The sequence below is a fragment of the Meleagris gallopavo genome, chromosome 19 (assembly GCF_905368555.1).
Source record: "Meleagris gallopavo chromosome 19, MGAL_WU_HG_1.1, whole genome shotgun sequence".
NCBI lineage: Eukaryota > Metazoa > Chordata > Aves > Galliformes > Phasianidae > Meleagris > Meleagris gallopavo.
Window position 1 is genome coordinate 3,224,954 of NC_139422.1, and position 24,010 is coordinate 3,248,963.

Consider the following 24,010-nt stretch of genomic DNA (forward strand, 5'->3'; position numbering starts at 1 on the left):
CTGCAACACCAGCTCACAGCCCAGGAGCACTGTGTCCCCAGCTGCCTCCTGCCTGCCCCAGGCTGCCCTGGATGACACGAGCACACCCTTGTGAAACCCCAGGCAGGCTGCACAGCTCGATCACTCACTGCAAAAGAAACAGCAAGGGTACAAGAGGAGGAGAAGGAGGAGAAAGAGGAAAATAGTCTCCCAGCAAAAGCTGGATGCAGCTGCTGCCGGGAGGTGATCGCCCGGTCCTTCTCCCATTTCCCAGTGCCCTGCCCAGGCAGCAGACACTCACAAAGGACAGCTAAGAAAACTCAGATGCAGGGAAAATACATAATTAGAGAAAAATAGCACAGGCAGGCTGGACAAAATGAGAAGCCATGGGGCTGTGCTGCTTTTGAACTTGCAGCTACAAAGCATGCTCCAGCCAATGTTTAATAGGAAACAAAGGCAGGGATGTAAAAACAAATGCTGCCATCAAACAGGGATGGGAGAGCTCCTCTCACTAAAGCAATAATGCCTGACTTAGCAACCTTCCATCTCTCTAAGTGCATACACCCGTGCTGCATTTCAAAGCCACTGCCTGCCCTGCAAATCCCCTATGTCCGGATCCTGCTTGGATGCCAGCAGGATACTGTTGCCCAGGGCTGAGCTGCTCTGATGGACAGACAGACGGACAGACACAAACACACAGCTACCAGCAACTGAAGATCTGCGGTAAGGAGAAGCTGCAAAGCTCGGTGCCAAATCATGCTCTGCGATGGGAGATCCCAGCTACATTAAAGGGAGCCATTCCGGGTGTGAGACAGCGTGTGTATATTTGGCAAGTGTTGAGGGTTTTAATTGTCTCAATAAATACATAAACAAAATCTGTTTGTGCATTTGTTTGCTTTTCCCTCCCGGGCTCTGTGGCACCGTTGATGAGAGGAGCAGCAATCACTCAGCTGCACAACTCATGGCTGCTCCTGGTGCATGCTCTCTGCAATGGATTTGCCCATGAGCTTCGTTCAAATTTACAGGCATTGCCCCTAAGTGGTTTGATCATTTTCTGCGTAGCTTTATAGCGCAGTATGAAGAGCTCAGGAATCACACAAAAAGGGAAATTCAGCATTACTGTAGCAGGGATTATTGCAAAGCCCACAAAGAAGGAGGGCTGAGATATCCTTCTGCCTCCGGGCAGCGCAGATCCCACTGCTGGTGGTGGATCACAGAGATGCACAGAGCACAGTGAGGTCTCTGCATCCTCCCAGTGTGATGGAGGTGCTGATGGGCACGGGTTTGGTTCTGACCTAACCAAGATACTCCCTGGGTGATTCCAGATTGAATTTAATTCTTTTCCCTCATTTCCTCTCTGCTGTTCATTTCCCCGTTGCACCGCTCCTGCGATTCCTCCCTCCTTGTGCTCGCAGCTGTCAGTGGCTGCCACAAAGTTACAGCCCCATTTAGTCATCCCTTTGCCAAATGAGACAGAGCTGACTCCTCCAATCTGCTCGAGGAAATCAAACCGGGAGGCAGCGAGCAGGAAAATCCCACAACAACCAGGACGATGTGGGGTTGACACACGCAGAGCAAAGGCTGGCAGCTGCCTTTCTGAGCAGCATCCGCCCTTTCCCAAAGGAAGGTGAGGCTGGGGGCTGCCTTTATCCCATGTTAAGCACCAGGAGCTGCTTCTCTACCCTTCTGTGAGCTGGTAGCACATTGGGGTGTTAAGAAGCCCAGGCCAGAGCCAAGGGGATTTTGTCTCTGGGGATGCCGATGTCTCTGCAGTGCGCGCAGTAATGGATTGCCCTCCATCCAGAAATGAGTAAGTTGTGCTTGGTGATGGAATGATCAATTTGCTCCATCACGTTAAGCCGTCCATTCATCACAGACACCTGCTGTCAGCCACTCATGGCCGCATCACTGGCACTTGTGGCTGCTGTTATCATCAGGGAAAGAGGTGGGAAGGCAGCAGCCCAGGGTCTCTGCTCCTGCTGAGAAACAGCCCCAAAAGGACTTCACTTGCACAAACATATCCCAAGGCTCGGGAACAGGTGATGCTGCAAGGACAGACAGACCGTGAAGGCAGAGGAAATAGCAGGAGTGAACCCAAGAGAAGCCCTTTTGCACCAAATTGGGTGGTGCTCGAGATAAGCACAGAACCCACCTTGTGCTGGAGCAGAGCACTCAGCAGAACCCTCCTGAGCCTTGGCCGGGTTTGCCTGAAGTAGTGCTCATTTCCCTGTGCTCCCAGGGGCGAGCTGTGAGGCCCAGGTGCCAAGGAGGCAAAATCTGCTGATGCTTAACAAAACTGCTTCCCCTCTCCTGGCTCACTCTCTCTGCCTTTCTCCTCCACTTCTTTCATCCCCCTCCACCGGAGAGCGCAGAGAGACTCACAGCAAGGTGTAAAGTACCCAAATTTCTGGTGCCACACTGGTGTTACTGGTTGATACAGAGGGTCTCAGCCAGGTCAGGCCACATGTCAGGAGCGTGGTGCAGCTCCCAGCCTCAACACAGGCCAGCCCCTGCACCACGGGACGACAGGCTCAGAGCCGGGGAGCATAACCAGCTCAAATGCACTGTGTGCAGCACTGGGAGAAATGAAGATAAAATAATAATAATAACAGTAACAAAAAATCTCACTGATTGTACTTTGGCAAAGAATTCCAAGAGCTAAGGGACTCGCTTGGGAGCAAAACGAAGATGAATTGACAGAGAGTTCAAGAGAATTCATTCTGCCACTGAACACTTGTCTCTCCATCAGGACATCTCAAAGGCTTGTCAAGCGAAGGCAAAGCTTTTATTTGTTTCTATGGTTGCCATAACAATAAAGCTATATGTCATGTCAGGCAGCAGCTGAGGCTCGCTCCTCTGAGTTATACCCGCTCAGGAGAAATGACGAACTTTTCTGCAGAGCTGGTGGCACGGAGGGGCACGGGGTGACACCACCAGCACAGTGACAGCAGGGCAGGAGCCCCTGCATCACCTCCAGGGGACACCTTCAGCACCAGTGCCCCCAGCACCGGTGTCACCCCGCACACCTGGAAAGCCACCAAAGGCTGCTGCTGCAACTCAGCGCTGGGGTGGGAGCAGGAGCTGCGTGTCCTCCTGATATCCACAGAGAGCTGCCCATGGGCTGAGCAGCCCACGCTGAACAAACACAGCAATGTTCCATCCCACAGACAAGTGATACTTCCAGTAGGACCAAAAAGAGTCCCTTTTCCTCGTCTAGTGCACACAGAGAACAGGCAGTAAGCATCCCACCTGCCACCCCTACCTGCAGGGTGGGCTGCAGCCATGGCAGAAGGCTGGAGGAAGTCTCAGCAGGGAACCACACGGAGAACATCTTCTCTGTGAGCCACAGGGAGCCAGCACTGCTCCGGAGATCTGCTGATGGCACAGCCCCACCCGGCCTTTCCGCAGTCCCCAGTGTCTTCATAAAACCACAAGACTGTGTTCAAACCTTTAACCCTCCAAGTTGTAAAGACTTCATCACTTGTTTCCTCCAAGCCAGGCTTTCTGCAATTTTCCTCCATTAAACTCTTCATAAGAAGTGACCCCAGAGTGAAAAGGTGCCAGACTAATGAAAGGTCTGGAGGAATGCAGTATGATTGTTACTAAAGGTACAGAAGAAATACTGGACTGAATTACCATCACGACGTTACAGGACAGCACACGGGACACTGCGGGAGCAGAGACACAGCCGTGCTCCAGCTGCTGTAATACAGCACAGGGCTGATGCTGGTATGGGGACATGAGGGGGTCACACCTAAAAAACCACAGCACACAAGCAGGAGCTGCCAGCACGCAGACAGCAGTGTCACCACGGCTTCAGAGAGCAGGGCTGCATGAGGGCAGAGGGGTGACTCTTGAAGTCCTGTGTGCTGGACAGTATGTGTTCAACTCCAATGGTAGGTCTAGTATTACCAGACTCCATTCAGACACCTGGACCACCAGAACTGCTGCATTACCACTCCCTTGACTTGCTACCAAAGTACATCTCAGTCCAAAGGAGCAAAGCAAAGATGAACAGCTTTATAGTACTATTCTCATTTTGTAAAAGCTCCCAACAGCCTCAATATGAAGACAGGACAGGCAATGCTCACAGGTGCCAAACACCACAATGTCCCTCCTCATGGGCTGCACACCGAGCATCCCGAGCACAGCTGCTCTGCACCAGCACCTCCAGCAGCCCCTGTGCAGCACCTTCTCCACCTCATCCTTCACAGGGTGCTCAGGAACCTGAGCCGCCAGCCTGATCCTCCTTTGAGAAGCATTTAGGTTCTAATGCAGGAATAATAACACCTCAGTTTGGGGTTTTCACTGTATCTGCGAAATGCTCCATAATTCAGCATCAAATATTTATTATTACGTTTATTAAAGTTTTAATAATTTAGCATCTCCTTCACGTAGGATACAAGCGCCGTGAACTCACCTCTTTTATTCTACTTGGGTCACTCCTGATATTTATATCAGGAATTCTCATTTGGGGTTTCATTTTGGAGGGGAGCAGACAACAGCCTTTGTGACAGAAACTGCCCTCCTGCCCCAGCACTTCTCCACCAGGAGCCCTGCCAGGACTCACAGTGATGGGACAGAAAAGTGGAAATCCCACTTGCTCTTTAATATCCCATTGCTCTTAAAAAATGAAAGAATATGGGTTGGGGAGATAGGCATTCCCAGGAACATGATACACAGCACAGACAAGAATTAGCACATCAAGAAATTGTCTTCATTCAATAGGAGAAAGCAGCAAGCAGGAAGGCAGGGAGGACTCGTAGGGAATCCCTGGCACTCTGCGATCACACACTTAATCTTGATTTAAACAAAGAGAGGAAATACACACCAATACCTTACAAATCAAACAGCTAAACCTCTGCAAACCAAGCAGAGGCGGGCAATAACAACATCACCTTCCAGCTGGGGCACAGAAGACAATTGTTTTGCCTTGACTCTCTTTCCAAGCCCCAAACCTTGCCCACCCTCAGCCTTGCTGAATGAGATGTCAAAGGAAGTCTGGCTAAAGCACAAGCTAGTGAGAATGGCAGAGACAGAGAAAAATCTGGGCATCTGCTGAACTCAAGGGAGAAAAATAATCCCTCTAATTGCGTAGTAATTGGACAAACAACACAACCTTTCACCAGACTCTGACCCTGGCTTTTCATGAGGCCCAAAACAGAAAATCAGTTGAGTAGACGTGATATACATCAGCATCTCAAAATGACGATGACATCCTCTGTACCTAGAAATGCACTAACTAAAGCTATGCAAACAAACATTAGATTTAAGCCACTTGAAAATAGCCTTGTCACAGGTCTGACCAGTTCACCTGATGGGACTGTCAGGCTTCAGTTACACAACGTACCTGGCCTAGATCCACAACAACCAAAAGTCACCTGGAAGATAACCACACCAGATCTCTTATTGGAAGAAATTGATCAAACTTATTATATAAATTACTGAATCCTCAGTACCAATTTAAAGACCAGTCTAGCCACTCAAGCACGAGTAAAATGAGAAATCTGCTTCCTACCTGACATCTGCCGGATCTTCCGTCACCAGAACATCTGTCTTGCAGCTGGCAAGAGGATTGATAGAGAGCTCCACGGGGGGCACCACGAAGCTCTTACTGACAGGCAGCCACAGGCCTTGTCCCAGACTATAGGTGGACCTGGAAAGGGGACGAACACATCATATAGGAATACAGAATCCACAGTGAATGGTGGACCTCCAACTCAAATACAGACAAGCAGAATGCTACCCAACCCACCTGAGTATCTTCTCCGGTGCTTGCTCTCCTGTGACCAAGTCGTATCCTCTCTCAAGTGTGGTGTAGGGCCACGGCCTGGGAGATCAAGAGGGAGAGAGAAGCTGTGTCACATCCGCAGCAAGGACAGCAGCACCACCAGGTGCCGGATCTCTGGTGATAATGATGAAAGTCACGAGGAAAGGAGTTGAGCCCAGCATGAAGCCAGCTTGCTGTGCACAGGCAGCTTCCACTCACCCTTCACTGTGTCCCCAGTCAGTGCGCACACACAGGTGGCGATGCATGGGGTCCGGGGCGTAGCCTTCATGACAGCTGCACTCCCCTGCAAGAGACAAGGAAAATGTAAGACCTCCTTGGGCAGAAAGCACCACGTTGGCTGCTCCAATGAAAACGGTGTAGAGCTGTGTCAGCTGGGGAAAGGTTAGGAAAAGGTTCTGCATCAGAGAGCAGTGAGCATGGCACAGCTCCCAGAGCAGTGGGCATAACCCCAAACTGCCAATCGGGGAGCACTGGGACACTGCTCTCAGACACAGGGTTTGGGATGGAGCTGTGTAGAGCCAGGAGCTGGGCTCGGTGATCTTTATGGTTCCCTTCCAGCTCAGGATATTCTATGACTCTATGACTTCTCTGACAAGGTTACATGATGTGTTACTGGAGGTGGAGGCGTGATGCAATGAATTAAGATGTCTGATCCCAACCCATCTGCATCCCTTCAGCTCCCCAGGGCCAGCCAAGCCCTGCCCGATGGCCTCCAAAGAAGCTCAGCATGACACCAGCATCTCTCCAGGACAGCAAACACCCACCCCATAGGTGCAGTCCCCTCTGCAACACCCCCGCTCACTCAGCGCAGAAGAATCAACCTCCCTCCCCTCCTGCCCTCCAGCCTTTGCCATTCCAAGGGGCTCCCACCCCCCGTTACACCCTGCTGACAGCAGGAGCACAGACTTGAGCTTGGCCCAGATCGATCCCGCTTTCAGTATGAATATATAACCCGGAGCAAGAAACAGCAAAATCAAAAGATGAATTGGATTTGCACGTGGAGTTTTCTTACAAGCGTCTGTCGATTACTTCTCCCACTCCCTCTGCCTCGCTTTGTGCTGTTCCTCATCGCTGGGCTTTAAGCCTCAGAGCAGAGCCAGGGGGACCACAAGGAGGGGGGAGGCAGGGAAGGAGAGCCCCCAGCACCAGCAAGGCTGCAGGTGGGCAGGGACTGCGTGCACCTCAGTCCCCAGCTGAGCTCAGCGTGTCTTGCAGGGATTAGAGTAAAGAGCTTTATTGTCAGGAGGGAACGAAACGGGGGTGCAGCCCACGAGATTCTAAGAGATCTCTGGAAAAGGAGAGGTAGGGAAAGAGGGGGGGGGTAGAAAGAAAGAGACAGCTAATGACGTGCTAAAATGCAACGGCACCTTCATGAAATATTCACTGCTTTAAACGCGTCTAATATTAAAGATTAAATGTCCTGGGATTTGTCCTAGCAACTTCCAAGCACTGATTTATGATCTGTCAAAAGCTGCTAACCTCATGATTCATAACGGGAGAGGCAGGAGCATTACTTCTCCAAAGGGATGGAGCTGGGAAGGAGACGGCGTGAGCTCCTGCTCCGGCTCACCATGCCGCAGCCTGCCTGGCCCAGGGCGGTCTCATGACAAGAACTGCGTGTCCTAATGGCTCCATCAGTGAGTTAAAAAAAAAAGAAAAGTTATTTCTTTCCTTGGGTGCTTAGTACGCAAGTTCCCCCAGCCACGACGTGGATCATTAATTCCCGGCGCTTATTACATAACAAATATATGATCTGCAAATGAGAGACATCTCAGAGTGCTTGCAAAGCAGAGCTGGGAGTCTTGGGGCACCGGCTCACTTTCTGAGCCTGCCACAGAAATCAGAGCAAATAAGGGGAAAAAAAACACCCATAGAGGTTGGCATCCAACGGCCCGATCACTGCCTTGGTTATTGATGGCTGCAGGTGCCAGGGCCGTTAACCCCTTTCCCGCAGTATGATGTGTTTATTTTGTCCGCCAGTTTGTTTACAGTTGAGGCAGCTCGGTGTCGGAAGGAGGAACTCTATCAACCTGCAGAAATATTGATTTTATTGACTTCAATCCTAGAGCTTCAACAGCTACAGCCAGCGCTGGAGGCTTTACTGGGAGGTTTATAGGGAGGTTTGTGTTGAGAAGTGAGAGCACCACGCAGCAGGGATGCTGTGCAGGGCCTGAGGCCACCAGCACCCTCTTCCTTCAGCCCCCCTGGATTTCTTCTGCCCTGGGATTTCTTCTGTCCTCAGCCCTGCTGGGTGTGATGCTGAACCAGCTGCTGCCATGGCCTGTGGGGTGAATCAGCATGGGCTCAGTGCGACCGAGGTGGGGGTCCCGGGCCCCTAATTCCTCCTTTGAGCTTGGAGTGTATTTCCTTAAGAGCAGATTTCAACACGCTGCTACAAACTGCCAACACCAAAAGCCCAAACAACAGCACTCTTGTTCAGGACTACAAAACCTTTTGCCTCTGCTGAGGGAGGACAAATGAACTGGGATCTCCAAAGTGCTGTGACAAGCAGCCCATTTCTGCAGACACCGACCCTTGCTGTGCACATGGTACAAACACTGATGCTGAAACCATTTGTCTTCTTTTGAATTCAGAACCCACCAATCAGGCCAGATCAGACTGCCCAGCCATGGCTGATGGCAGGGAGCACAGAGTCTCCAGGGCTGCAGAAGCTGCAGGGTGCATCCAGAGCCCCCAGACACGTCTCACAGCCTCCTCCTGCTGTGCTTTCATGTCCACGGGGCTGGCAGAGAGATGAGCAAGGACAGAGATCAAAGCAGCACCGAGTGGCACGCAGAGCCCTGCCACAATCCAGCACTGCTGCTGCAGCTGGGAAGAGGAGCAGGACCCAGAGCATGGAGGAGGTGGGCAAACCAAGCACACATCTGCCTGGTGGTTGCACACAGGTGGGAGCTTCCTCTGCCTGTTTCCAAGCACAGGGCTCCATATGGTGGCACACTTCATGCTGTGGCAGTACAGGAGCACTCTGCAGCCCAATCAGCATCTCCTGCACCATCAGCTTTTGGTTCAGGGTTGTTCCACAGCTCGTTCATGCCCAAGGAGAGGAGCCTGTCTGAACCCCCACTGTGCTCCTAGGGCAGAGGGAAAGCACACAGTAGCTTGGTGCAAAGACCTACACCAGCCTTCCAGTTGCATCCAGAGCAGCGCAACGAGGACTTCAGCTCTTTTCTACACATCTACATAGGAAGCTAAAAGGTTTCTCCTATTTCACTCATCACACATTTCTGCTCATCTTGAAGCAGAAACATCCCCCAGCCATCTCCTTGCTTACCCTCCACAGAGCAGCACAGCCAGGCTGCATGAGTGCCACGCAGCCAAGCGTTCCTGCGCCAGCGTGCTGGTAATCCTGTTATCCTCGTTAGGGCGAGGTGATCTACTGTGATAATGCTGTGGGATTCCTCTAATCCTCCAGTTGGCACACAGCAGAGGCTCCCAGAGTCCCCGTGCTCCCGGAGAAGCTGCTTTTTGCAGGCAGCAGCACTTTTACTCATGGAGCCAGGGACTGTGCCTCTGCCCTGGGGACCCCAGCACAAGCTCTGGCCCTGTGGGCACCTCTCCCAGAAGCACAACTTGCGCCCTGGGTGCAGGCAGGAGGCTGCAGGGCTCACTCCAGGGCAAAGCTTGGCCCTTCAGTCCCTGCCATCACTCCAATGCTGCACACATTGCTCCCGTCCCTGGCTAGCAGCCACAATGGAGGGGATGAGCAGGCCAGGGACAGGCACAGTGCACATGTGCACAAGGGTTGGCACAGAGTTTCTGATTGATACAGGTGCGGATGAGAGGGAAGCTCAAAAGGCACCTGTACAAAACCCTTCTTTAAATGGGTTGCTGCAACCCTGTGGGATGGCAGAGAAAGAGAATCCGAGAAAATTCAACACAGAAAGGACAAAAATGGTCTTAATGGATCATTAAATTCCTAAATTCAATGGACAAGTGAGGGGTCCTCAGAAAGCAGCTGCTGCAGCCAGGACCGGCCCAGCTGAGGCCGTGACTCCTCAGTAGCTCCCAGCTCTGACAAGTTTCTCTTCCACCCTCATTATCTGCAGCTCCTGGCCTTTGGGGATGGCATTTTCCAAACTCTCTCTGCTTAATCCTGATGAGAAATTCAGTTTCACTAAAAGCTGTTCGGCTCTTGAGGAACAAGAAAGGAAAGCTCTTTCCTATCAGGACAAACTTTCTTTCTCTTTGATTATTTAATTCCTCTCTAAAGGATCACAGCCACCATGAGGCAGGATGACCAGCAGACCCCCAGAGATCTTCCACTGCAGCACATGGGCAGCATCAGGCTGGTACAGACATGAGGGACAGCTCGAAGTGCCTGGGAGCAGAGGCAGACAGTTCAGCTCTGCTGTGAATGCAAAGGGAAAATCTGGAATCAACACTACAAACACCCTCCTCTCCCCCCACTGCAAGTCACTCTCCTTGCCCAGATGCATCAAAGCACTTGAGAGCAAACCTAACTTGTGAGGATTGTGTCTGGGTTTACGCTCGACACAGATATTATTCTCATTATCATTTGCTAAGCCCCTAAGCTGCACTGCTGAGGAAGCTCCCCATGGGCACACGTGCGCAGCTCCTGCAAGGTCCAGAGCAGGCAGCACCCAAGGGTGCTCAGCAATGCCCAACTATCACCTTCTGGCTGACACCACCAAAGTGGGCCAGCAGGGCTGGTGGGATGGGCCAAGCAGGCAAAATGTGCCCAGGAGCACCTCCAGCCACACGCTCCCCTCCCTTCCCTCCTCTCCGCAGCCTCTAGACAGGCTCAGAAATGCCATTACAGGAACATTAGCAGCTGCAGGATTAAACACTCTAATGGCAGAAAATGAGAGTGCAAAGACAGCACAGATAACCTTAACTCAGCCCCCTCGCGGGCATGCATTTTGATTGCTGTTTATGTCTAACACCACAGCCCAAAGCAGTTAGCTTGGGAGTTAACTGCCTCCTGCCCTGCTTGGTGCGCAAGGCAAGCTGCGCCGCCGCATGAAAAGCAATTGCATATTATGTGAGTTTTGACCAAGTTATTAAACTACATACCTTAGAGAGACAGAACCTCATCTTATGAAAGTCAAAGTCAATAAAGACACTAGGATCCTCCAACAGCGAAAACAGCACAAGTTCATGAGAACAAACAAATATTACTTGATGTGCACAAAAGCCACATGATATTAAATTGAACTATTGACGAAAATGGCTGTTTTCATAAACACAAGTACCCCTTCACCAAGGTTGGTCATCTGCTGATTTACATGTCCTGCTCTGCAACCTCCAAACCCCCTTTAACAAGTGCCTTTAAAGAAAGGGTACATTTAATACCATCTGACTTCCATCTGTTTCCCACCCACAAGTGCCCCGTCCTACCAGGCCAGCAGAGCCATCTGCGGCCACAGTGACAAACTCACCCATTTGGAAGATGATGGAAACCTTTTTTTTCTTTTCCCCCTGCCAATTTCTAGAAAAAGACCTTTCACTATCACATCTAATTGGGTTCTTACAAGCATGTGCCTATTGTTTTGTGGGTGCAATCAATTGTGAATGCATAGAAGACAGCTTTAACGGGTAAGTGCCTGATTTATGGATGGGGAAAAAAATCAACGCACTTGCACCTGCTAATCAAGGTAGCGATCCATCTCATTTATGCCACTGCTCTGGCAAGCTTGACAGCACAGAATCAGAGGCTGTTTTTTCCAGCATTTGGCCCTAAGGGACCAATTCTCCAGCAGGTCTCTTAAGTGATGCCCACAGAATGTGCAAGTGAATCAGTTTTGTGCATACAAAGCAGGTAATTGTGCTCACAAATCAGGATTTGCATATGCCACCAAAAAAAGGATGCCCTCATAAATGCACCGGTAAGGGAGGTGAATGAAAAAGCACTCCTTGATTGTAGGAAAAAGCATCTCAGAGCGTGGCATGAATGCCACGTCCATTGGAAAACCCAACTAAGGCGCAGCTCTGAGTGTGTTATCCACACTGTGAGGCTGAGGATAGTCAGGAGAGGCACCCAGCTCACTCAAAGCCACAGATGATATTCTGCTCCTGTGCAGATGTTGGTGCTCTCCCTGAAAAGCTCTGATGAGCTGGTACTTTGCAGAGAGGGCTTGAAATTTGTCAGGGGCAGCAATCATTTAATTAAAGAATGAGTCACACTGTGATGACACAAGGGAAAGCAAATTAAGGTCAGGCAAGCAAGATGTGTTTTGGCATTTCCTAGCGTTTCCGAGCCATGGTTTTCAGGGTGGATTATTATTCATACTGAAGCAGCACTTGTGGCTTTGGTTACGAATCAGCGCATTGCACGGGCAGATATTCCACAAACTCCAACCCAAAAGAGGTCTTCAGCTCAGGGAGGAGTAAGAGGCTGAGCGTCACCAGACCGCATGGTGACTTCTGTCCAAACCTGTGCCAGCAGTCCCTGGCACTGCTGTTGAGGATGAGTCCTCTCATAGAGGTGGAGGAGGTCTGCATACAGCTTGGAGGGAGAAAGCTTTGGGACAAGGCATTCACTGAAGGAGAGAGCTGCCTCCAAGGGGGACCAAAGGCAGAGTGGCTGTAAACACACTGAAGCACCTCAGGGGTTGCCCTGCTGCTCCTCATAAGGGAAACCTTCGGGGCACTTGTGCCCTAGACAGGATAAACCCTGGCCCAGCACCCCTCCTCCCCCATCCAGAGAGGATGGAGGGCAGGGAAACCCCCCGCACCCATTCCTCTACATGCTCACAGCGATGATAAAATCCCTGACCTGGAAAGGTTGAAATCTAGAAAGGATTTATGTCCCCTTGTAAAACCAAAGGCCTCTCTCTCTCGTGGTGATAAAAATAAATCACCCTTAAAAATAGAATGACATTAATAAATATAAATCTAAAAATACATGCAGTGCATCATGGAATTACGATCTGCTCCCAGCCTGGCATGGAAACTTCTCACCAGCTGAAGGCTCATGAACAGCAAGGATTGGAAGCGATGCTGGGGCCTATCTCCTGAGGTGGGAGTCCCATAGGTACTTCCAAAGGATTCACTGTCAGTAGGTAGTTAATTGTTCAGCTCTTGGTAAAGTCTGGAAACTCGTACTTCAAATCCACAGCCCCACCAGCCAGTCCTGCCCTACCCCTGCAATAAAACTGGTATAGACAGGAGAAAGGTTTTGCTTTATCCATGTGCAAACTCCCAGGTTGAAGGGAAAAGAAAAAAGCTGGTATACAGATTTGAGGTAAGGAGCCTGATGGTTCAGTGCATGGCTGTTCTGTCCTCACCTCCATAATAGAGCTGAAGGCACAGGCAGACACACAGACACTGCCCGATGTGCCCAGCATTGGGATCATAGCCTGCCTGAGTTCATCACAAATTTTCTGCCTTGCTTCTCCTGCTTTGAGCAGATCACAGCCCCTTGAACCTGTTTCCTTCCCCCAGGCACATCCAGGACACACCATACTTCAACCAGTATCAGGTAGACTCAATGCTGATGGGTTTTGGTCAGACGGGAAGCAGGAATGGGAACTGTAAAGCAGCTGATGAGGTTAGGATCCAGCACTGTGCTGGAGCCGAGCGAAAGAGCATCATTCCCTTCCCTGCAAATGAGATCTGACATGTCCTGCTTGGGCATGGAGCATCCAGCAAGAGCACAAGCTGCTACAGAGAGCTGGGGATGCAAAGGGAGCAGCAGCTGGGCTGCTGTGGGAGAACAGCCAACACCACACAGGGCCTGCATCAGTGCCAAGGCCAGCACAAGACTGGCAAGCAGAGCACTGGGGCTGCCACCACACACCCTCCCTATGTTTTATGCTGGAGGCAGGAGCTTTTCCTTCTTCCTCCCCTGGGTAGAACTGAACTCATCTTCCCTTATCTCAGAGGTGGCTGAGAGTTGCTGATGCCTGAAGTGATCACGCTGTGCTGGAGCACATGCTCTCACATCACCTCCATCTGCCAGGGGCTGCTACCTCAGCCCTCCTCGGCTGCAGGTGATGCCCAGAGCTACTCAGCATGGGGAACTCAGCCAGAGTGACTATTCTGCTGTGCCTACACCTACCAGTACCTTTGCACAGACAAGACTCGGGGACCAGGAGTATGAAAAGAGAATACTGTCCTGATAAGAAAAATGGATTTAAGGAACCTAGTTTAGTATTTGCTGGAGTCACACACTCACATGTTCCACTCACACAGACCCCCACTGTTCCCTTGTTGCACTTTTGCTGTTTTCTGTGTTCCCAGCTCACTGGAGGTCCCCATGTATTACGCAGGAGAATGGGGCCAGAAGGAAGGTGACGCTTCTCTCCTTGGCCCCACACATGGCTGAGCCACAGCACAGCAGGTTGCAGATCCGTGTGCAGGCAGAGCACACAACAAAAAGCTCATCTGTAGGTTAGAAAAGATGCTTGCTAATGGAGGTCACCACTACGTACCCTGTTGGTACTCAGCACCCTGCCCTGATGCCAGGCATCGGTGAGCCACGCAGGTATTGACATATCCAGAGACAAACCTCCCACACACCTCCAGCCTCTACAAGGTTTCTACTCTCCCAAGGCCTCCCTTACCTGTCTCTTGGTCACACAGCTGTTCACAGGCATCGGTGGTCCTCTGGCCACAGAGATCTCTCACCCAGGGAGACGTGGCATTGATCTGATAATAAAGGGACAGCTTGGCTGGGTTCAGCCAGTCAGAGATGTCCAGGTAGCTCCCCTCACTCACAACGAAGCTGCTGCCTGAGAGTGGAAAAGAAGTGTGTTAGGCAAGTATAAAAAGAAAATGAAAAGCATTTTATGCCAAAAGGTAGCAGTCACAAGAAGGAAAAGAGTTATCTTAAACTGCAGCTTTCCAGGACCTACAAGGAGCCTACAAACAGGAGGGGAGTCAACTCTTTGAAAGGGTATATATTAGCAAGACAAGGGAAAATGGTTTTAAGTTGAAGGAGGGACAATTTAGGTTGGATATCAGAGGGAAGTTCTTTACTATGAGAGTGGTGAGGTGCTGGAACAGCTGCCCAGAGAGGTTGTGGATGCCCCATCCCTGGAGGTGTTCAAGGCCAGGTTGGATGGGACCTAGGGCAACCTGGTCTAGTATTAGTATTATCTAGGTTGGTGGCCCTGTATGTGGCAGGTGGGTTGGAGCTTCATGATCCTTGAGGTCCCTTCCAACTCAAGCCATTCTATGATTCTAAATAAGGTACTGAGGAATCTATACATGAGGCAGCAAAACTTCTGAGTTACTGATCCACTGTTCTCCACAGCACAGCCAGTTTGTTCTTGCTGCTTCAGTACTAAGGAAAGAAACTTTCCCTGCAAAGGCAGAGAACTGCAGCTGCAGACTCTCCTCCCCTCTCTGATAGATCAGTCAATTTGCACTCTTTCATGCCTAGTGCATATGAAAATGCCCAGTGAATGGACAGCCCCTGCCAAGACTCTCCCCTATCCCATGAGTGTCACAAGATGCTGGATTTGATTCCTACATCTCTGCAGGAATGTGGACAAAATGCAGTTATTCTGATCCATAGGATTGGAGCATCACTTTCCCAGCTCATGCAGATGATGTCTGCCAGTCAGCCAGATCCCAGGACCAGGATGGGAGAAGGCAGCAGTCCATAGGGCTGTCTCTGCTTCATGTCTCCCAGCTCAAGGCAAGTGAACTGACCCAATACAACTTCTATCAGAAAAACTTCCCTGCGCTCTCCCCCCTGAGAGTTAGAAGTAAATTCATGCCAAAAAACCTTTTCTTACAAAATCTTACGTTTCTTTATTTTGTGAAGTGCATTTTTCCCCACTAGCATCTGGGAATATGCATCATCTAATTAGCCAAATAGATTTTCAGTTCAGCCCAATCATTTCCTTATCTAACATCTGAGGCCCAGCATCGCTTGGGGGATTTTGCAGGCACAGAGGTCCTCATTAACTCTGATCTTCAATTACATTGATTATAAGACTGCCTCCATAATAGTGCTGCACAGATCAGAGGGGAGCCAAAAAGCCTCTGCCATTAAGTGGTGTTTTGCAAAAGTTACCCAGGTAAAAGCCTCTAAAAACAAGGGAGAAGAAACCTTCAAAGAGGAGGAGTGGGCAAGGTGAACTGCCAGGTAGCCCAGGAGCTAGCAGGCACCCTTCTTTTAAGCACTAGGACTGGAAATAGGAGCAAGCTTTGCAAGCACAATCTGAAGATTCAAATCCTTCTTTGTGATTACTCAAAAATGGCAACTCTATAGATCCAGGGTATATTTTCTTGAAACCTGAAGGCTTGCATCACTTGGAAAAATAATGTCTAAGTGCATTACTAAGTGCTGCAGAAGTTCTCTGCTCAATGAAAGCCAAGGGATTAAAAAAGCAAAACAAAAAATACAAAGCAGCAACCACCCCACAAGAACCTGCTTGAACATACACTCCAAATTTCCTTTGGAATGAGAACTGATGATGCTTTAACAGGAAGGAGTTTGCCTCAACCTCACGCTGTGCCATGTTATCCTCATGGAAGATAAAGAAGCAAAACCTGAAGTCAGGCTTTTGAGTGAACAACCCTATTTCCAGGCATCCTGAGATCACAACACCATACAAATCCAGGCCCTAATTTCACATGAATTCAAATCCTTCACACTTATACAGATTACGCAGATGCATCTCTACATTCATAGCTGAGGGATGAAGCCACTCTGCTGAGCGTACACGCAAATAACACAGAGCTACAGCACACAGTTGCACTGGGGACCAGTGAGGCAGGGGCTGGACGACCAGGCTACAGGAGACATCTCCATCAGCCACAAGGCAACTGCAGAAAGCACTGTAACACCAAGCACAAAGAAGAACCTTAGAGCTGCCTAACTTCTTCTGTTAATTCTTTTCCATCAATATTTAAAGACAGCTTTAAATACCGGTGATAACTATTACTGGCTGTTGGGTTTTGTTTTGTTTTTTACCAAATGGAAATACATCATGAACCTATTGGGAGTGTTTACATCTATTATAGCGTTAGTCTTGGTTGCTTACTTATTTTTATAGCTTCTTAGTAACAAGTGTGGCTGGAGAAACACATAAGTGCATTTGGAGGTTCAGTGACAGACAAGTCCCTCTGTGCCCAAAGACTCAAAAGCAAAACCACCAGCTCTTGATTAAATCCTTAATGAACCCCACTCCTATTTAAAACAGAGCCAGAGTGAAAGCAACAGAAGGAAATCAGACATAAAATAGTCATATAATTGGTTTTCATTAAAGACAAGACTGACTTGAGCCAGCAGTGTTCTGGCACAGGACCTTGGTGGAGGGAATCCAGCAGGTGACAGCAGGGTGACTTCGGAGGTGGGACAGATTGATCAGTTCCAGGTGTAAATTTGTTTGGGAGAAAGAAAAAACAACATAGATTTGGGAAGGAAATTGTGTCTTGTCATATTCTATTCTGTACACAGAAAGATTTGCAAACACAATACAATTGTAACTGAAAGGAAAAAAAAGTGTTCTTGCATTTTCAAGATGAATTAATTTTGATTTCAGTACGTCTTCAAGAGAGATCATCCTCAAAAGTAAAAGAAAAGGAAAAAAAAAAAGTGAAAATGCTTGAATCCGAAATCCCTGAATTCAATGCTTAGTGAAAATAATGGACACTGTTCCACCTCAGACAAGAAAATAAACAAATAAACAATTAAAAAGCAGGGAAATGGAAAGTTCTAGTTAAATGTAAACACTTTCCTTCCTTCCCAGGAGGGGAAGGAGGGGACTGCTTCCAGCCAGGACAATTCTCACATCCCAGCTCAGCTGGGTACCATTTTAAATGCATCCACACACACTTTCCCCATCGTCACTCTCATTGAAAACACAAACAACCTTGATCCTTTCATAGTTTGCTTCAGAAAAAAAAAAGGAACAGGAAAAGGAGTTTTACAAACATTTTGAAAGCTCAAATTCCGAAGATTTCAAAGCCTTTCTACACAAATTTTCTTTTTGTTTTCAAAGAATCCGCACACATAAAACAGTTTTCACAAGACACCAGCGCGCACTTATCAAAAACATCTTGAAAAGCTAAAAAGGGGCAGGCTGAATAGCAAATCCTTTTACAAACCGACAAGAACAAACATTTTCTAAGCAAGTGTCATTTCAAACATGGTTTGCTTGTCAGAAAGACCCACCAGATCTGTCTTGTGTAATGCCTGGTCCGTCAGCAGAGGTAAACAAAAGGGGACAGCAGTGCTGATCAGACACTGCTGCTGTGACGGTGGGGAAGCCCCAGCTCCCAGCTGGAAACACCCTCTGGGAATGGGATTCAGCCAAACCCATAGCTGAAAGCACTCCATGTGCAACACAATCCATAGGCACTATATGACACTCCCAGCTGAAAGCTCAGCAAAATCCTCTTTAAACAGAGACACTGAGGGCCTGGGGTAAAGCAACCAGGGTGAGGTGTCAAGCAGATAACACCAGCATCACCGCCTGGCAACCCTGCTGTAGGCCGCGGCCCTGCAGCTGCACAGCCCTCAGAAGCCAGGCCCTGCTGCAGATCAGCATCACAGCCCTAAGGAGAACCCCACTGTATGGCTACACGGTGCTGGTGCTTCAGGGGATCGCGTTGTTTGGGTTTTTGCATGCGTGTTTTTCCCCCTTTCCTTCTCAAATGTTGATCAAAGCTGGGCCAGCTAAGACAGCAGCAAAAGTTCATGTCTCTCATGCTGAGGTCTCCTTCAAAGTTCAGTGGGACTGCTTAAGCCGTGACAAAAAAGGCTTGAAGTTTTGACATTTCAAAAATCATTTGCCAGAACAAAACAGGATAAAACAGCTCAGAAGAGATATATAACAAGGGAAAAGAACAAAGAGCCCAAAAGGCAGCCAAAAGGGTTTGGTTTTTCCTTTCTCTCTGTTTTTTTTTTTTTGTTTTTTTTTTTTCCGAGGGAAGAGATCAAATATTTTTTTTTTGTGAAGAATTTCTGTTTCTTCTTCCCTCCACTCCTTTTTTCTTCTTTGGTCCATTTGTTGTATCTTAGACAACAAAACTCCTTGTCATCTAAAATTAGTATTTGGTGTTAGAACCCTGCAGGAGGTCATACGACAGGTTGCTAATAATGCATCCATCCCTATACTACCTCACAATTATAATCCTGTTACAGATTCCTATTTTTTTTTTAAAGACCACAGGAAGGATTATCCCCTATAGGTACAAAGCATGATTTGATTTCTTCGGCGACTTTCTTCTTCTTGTAAAACTTGAAAGAATATTTCCCAAAGAGACGACTCCTCCCCTATCAGCTCTTCCTGTTGATCAGCTCTTGCTCTCCCATCTTTGTACTGGGGGATAAAGAAATCTGTTTCTTAATTTTCTTCCCGGAAATTGAACAAAGAGCCAAGCAAACATTCAGTTCCCAGCACACCCATACAGTGAACCAAGCAGTGGTACAGGGCTTGGGGCAGGACTGCACCCACAGACCGACACAGTGCCCAGGTTTCCAGCTCTCTGCTCAGCACAAAGTCTGAGAATTTTGGACTAATTTCATTTCTGCCAAGTCACTTCTATAATTTTTTCTTCTCAATCGAAACGAAGGATAGTATCATAGTGTGTTCAAATCCACCCTAGACGTTCCCTTCTGTTTACCTAACGCTTTCTCTCAAACAACGCCTAAACAGAAAGTTTAGTAAGCCTTTAAAACCACGAAAGCTTCTACGCCTTTCTTGTCTATTTATTTATCTCTCAGCCAAACTGAAGGCAGCTCCCACCACGCAGGGCTCGGCTCCAGGAGGTATTTCTGGCACCTGAGCTGTGTGACACCGTGGGCTGCCCAGCCCATGGCCACGCATTACAAATGCCATCGATCAGCACAGCGTTCACCTTGGTGCAGCAGAAGAAAATTAGTGATACAAATCTGTACGCAATTACAGCAAAAACTAGAAGCCTCTTTCCTGTGGGAAGAGCAGGGTTACATTTTAATTGTTAAATTGTTACTTGCTTAATAATTCTGACAGATTTTTCTCTGAGTTTTCTTGGAAATCAGTCCAGATTTCACCAGGGCTGAACTTCTGTCAAAGAACGCTTGTATTTCATTTCATACAGCAAGCAATCAGTCAGATGCCTTTTCTCAAACCCAAGAGGAACCCAAACGCCCCCATGCAAATGTGCTGTGACCTCACTTCTGCAAGACTCAGGCTGAAGCCCACAACCTAGCAGCTAAGGAACCACCCTGCCTGCTCTGTGGTGATATCAAGACATCATAACTGCCCAGTACCAACACGTTTGTGTCCTCAGCAGGTATCTGGGCAAGCAACAGCTGACAGAGATCAGATATCTGAACACAGCTTTCCCTCAGCACTCCCTATCTCCCACTCCCACGCTCCAGCCAGAGGCTCTTCTTCAGAGACACTCAAGATATGGGACGAGAGTTCAGGGAAATCCTGCCTAAATCTGATCACTCCACCAAGTATCTGATGGACGAGTTATGATAAGCTTTAAGAAACATCAAGTGTGTGTGAATGCAAGAGATTTTTCAGTCAGCACAAAGACCAAACGTCCCCCCTGGCAGAAAACACAGCCAAGACCCAGAACATGCAAAGTCTACGTGCCATAGGGCCACAGTGAGCTACCAGCTGCTCATCACGAGATTAAGCAACACCAATGTCACCACTTGGGAGAATGAGAACACGGCACAGCATGCTCCTGGCTATGCAGCCTCAGAAAATCCTACCTACATTGCTGCATTGCTGCTGCTGCAGGTATCCCATATTTCCTGTACAAAAGCAAGCATGGCCTAAGTCAGGTCCCCAAGCTGACCTCAGTCAGCTCCCCAGGCCCACCACAATGCTGAGACCAGGCAAGGTCTCATCCTGCAAATACAGATGCTAAGATTTGCATCTCTCCTTTCCATGGAAGAGTACAGGCTAGATGGTCAAGGGCAGTACATCCTACTGCACCCTTCCCTTGCTGTCCCTCCCAGATTAGAGGGTAAATGGCATTGGTGCAAGGTCAGTATACACTGGGAGATGCCATCCTCCAGTGATGGACACACTCTGCCTCTCTCAGGATGTCACAATTCCCAGCAGGCCCCTGCAAACAACAGCACCAATCCCCCCTGATTGGATCCTATAGACCCTGCTGAGGACTGAGGAGGAGGCTTTGCCTTCCCCTGCAAACAGAGCTGCCCCAGCACAGGGACGAGCAGAGCTCAGGATCGCAGTCTGTCAGAGGCACGATAAAAACATGATGTACTTCAGCCTACAGAATCTTATTAGTTCCTCATGCAAAGAGTGTTCACGCCGTAAAACCGTCTTGGAATCCCTTTGATCCATGCTGATACAGTTTATAAATTGATGTTAATATTTAGAGTTCATGTCTGGTAACGCTGCAGCCATTTGCTCACATTTTCTTGCCAGCCAAGCAGGCGCGGGAGCGAGAGCAAGCTGTAAGACAGGCAGGAGATGACCCAGTGATTAAGAGCTGATGAAATTAAATGCAGTCTGCAGAGCTGCCCCAACACAGCCACCTCGCCAAAAGATTTTACGTCTGGGGCAGGCAGAGTGAGGTTGGGGCTGGCAGGGGATGCTACTGCTCCTGCCCAAGCACTGACCCACATCTCTGTACAGCATCTCTAAAGCAGAAAGACTCCAGACTGAGCAAATGGTCTGATTTCAAGGCAGTCCATTCCCCCATTGATTTCAGGAGGGCTGGGACCAGCTGGGGAGCATTGCAGGCTGGTTGCTCCTGGGGGATGCTGAGGGATGAAAACCTTTGAGACTGGAGCCTTTCCTCCATCCTTCTGGTGCAAAGTGGGGATGCTTCATTTGCAAATCAGTGAGCATCTCCAGCTTTTCCTTACTGCAAAGCAAAGCCCAGCACTGGGCAATTCCCCACCGCCCACATCTCTCATACTGCTCATTTCTATGCGAGCACATGTGCAGCACGTGCTGAGCCCACACGAGCCAGCACCAGAGGAACCAACCTAATGCCTGGTCACCTCTGAGGGCTGCACAAGATTGAGCAGGCGATGTCAAAAGCAAACAATTTAAAGCAACAAATTTAATTAAAACCAAAATGAGAAGTTGTTGCAAGCCCAACAATTGCAGACTGCAGAGCTCTGTCGATCTTTGGGGAAAATTAGCAGAAGCTGCTAATAGCAGCATCCAATTCCAGTGGCGTCTTGAAGGAAACAGTTGTTCAGGAAAAGAAATAAATAATCTTCAGACAAAACAATTACAGATCAGGTGCGTGACAATCTCACAGTGTCATCATTCAGGCAGGCAGATGCAGATGCACAAGGCTTGGAAAAAAACAGCCACAGGCACAGCTCCCTCCACCTTACCAGCCCCTTACACCCACTGTGGGCTTGGGTTGAGTTTTCACAGTCACAAGTAGCAATGCCCCTTTCTGGTGCTCACCTGGCTTCACCTGCCCCATGAGGGCTGTGCACAGAGGTGCTCGGTTTGCGTTCCTTTCCCTCTCCTTGCAGGAGCTGGAGGAGGACATAGCCACATTCACCCCCAGGCTGGAGCTGCAGCAGCAGCCACTGGTGCTCTCAGCAGAGCTGGCTGCATCACAGCTACACAGGCGGTGCCTCTGCTCTGACCTCCATAAACCACACTGACCTGAGCTGCATGACGTCCCAGAGGCATCGCCACATTTTCTCTGGCACGCGTCTCCAACAAGGAGGGGAGAAGGCTGTAAATGCCCTGAGATGTCTTTGAAGTGACAGAAGGCTGCTTTATGTCCTTTACTTTATTTCCACTTACAACATGAAACCCTACAAGCCCCTGGCTAAATGTAGCTCTTCCTTCCTTCCGTACGCAGCGGTGGACCTCACTTACCTCTCCCACTAAAGTATCCAGATACAAACATCCACCCACACCATATATAACCCCTTTGCAGGCTGTAAAAACGGGAAGCTTTAATTGATACTATATTTCAAAATGCTGTGCAGCAAGGACATACTCTAGGCTAAGTCCTCTAGGGTATCTTTCTCTATCCCTGCTTTCCCTGCAAGCAGCTCCCATTGCTCTCCCTCTCTATTTTTTGAATGATTACTTACAAGAAAAAAGTCCCCATGAATGCACAGAGCTGAGTGGCTAACATATTCCTAAGGGATTTTATTGCTCAGATGGAGGGGCTCTCTTTTCTTTTTCCTCACTTTGATGCTGCTAAATGTTCCTCTAAATAATGCTTTGCATTTCCAAATCCTCATAAAAGCCACCATGAGCCTTCCCATCAATTCAGGTTTGCTCTGAAATGGGCACAGTGCCTGCTGCTGGGTGTGGCCAGAAGATGCTCGAGCTGCTGCCATGGGGGGACACAATCCCCACAGCCTAGAGAAAGAGGAGGAGGATGCTTCAGGATGGAGCAGAGGATGGGGCCCTGGGCAGAATGATCTAGTGACTACCAATCCTGCCCAAAGCAGGGGTTTGGAGCTCAATGATCTTTAAGATCCCCTCTGACCTCAGCCATTCTATGATTCTGTGGATGCTGCAGAAGGGGGCAGATGATGCTCAAGTCATTTTAAAAGGAAAAATAAAAAAAGTGCCCCTATCCTTGCTGGTTTAATGAAACTTCTTGCAGCATGAAAAGCAGGGACAAAGCAAGTGCCTTCCTCAGCCCCACAAAGCAGCGTGTTGCAAGAGGGGACTGACGGGCACAGACGTGTTCCTGAGAGGCCCCCAGTCCCCCCCTGCCAGCACATGGTAGAGTGCTGCAGCTTGTGCCAGGTCCTCGTGTAGTTGGCTACCCTGGAAAATGAAGACAGAGCAGCTGTACAAACCAGGCAATAATTGTTCAGAGGGGAGAGGAGAGGGGGGGAGAACCCATCAAATGAACAAAAGGAGGAAAATGAACCAAGAGAGAGAAATAAGGGCAATAGAGACAGGCTGGTTATTAATGCTGCCGGTGGTAATCTGTTCTCCCAGCCTTTGCTGCCAGTTGGCTCCTGGTCCCAGTCCTTCCCCCCTCCTCTTTCCATTAGCGACTCCAACAGGCTTGGGAGCTCCTTTTCCCATTGCTGCTGCTGGCTGCAGGAAGAGCTTCTCTCCTTGGGGGCTGCAGACATGCTGGGGCCGCTTCCCTCCCTCCTCTCTCTTGGCTTCGGATCCTGGCGCGCCAGAGCTGGCCCGTGTCTATTTCAAGTTTCCTTCAAAGCTGAGTCTTCATCTGTTAGAAGCAGGAAAGCTTTCAGCCTGTCTTTCTTTGGCCTTTCCTGCAGAGGTGCTGGTGGCCTCTTTCTGTGCTGTGAGATTTTCCTTGGCTGCTGGCATCTATTGCAATACTGTCATCAAATGGGAATTAGTGGGCACCCTT

The 24,010-nt window shown here is 49.1% G+C and overlaps 1 protein-coding gene across 3 annotated transcripts in view; it reads right to left on the reverse strand.

The window, feature by feature from the left end:
- Positions 1–24,010, reverse strand: part of ASTN2 (astrotactin 2) — a 261,724-nt gene that overhangs the window by 147,773 nt on the left and 89,941 nt on the right. For all 3 annotated transcript variants that reach the window (XM_085239624.1, XM_085239626.1, XM_085239625.1), the window contains exons 7-10: positions 14,317–14,484; positions 5,969–6,053; positions 5,735–5,809; positions 5,498–5,635 (exon numbers count right to left, since the gene is read on the reverse strand). In XM_085239624.1, the coding sequence (XP_085095750.1) occupies positions 5,498–5,635; positions 5,735–5,809; positions 5,969–6,053; positions 14,317–14,484 (466 nt within the window). The remainder of the gene's footprint in view (positions 1–5,497; positions 5,636–5,734; positions 5,810–5,968; positions 6,054–14,316; positions 14,485–24,010) is intronic.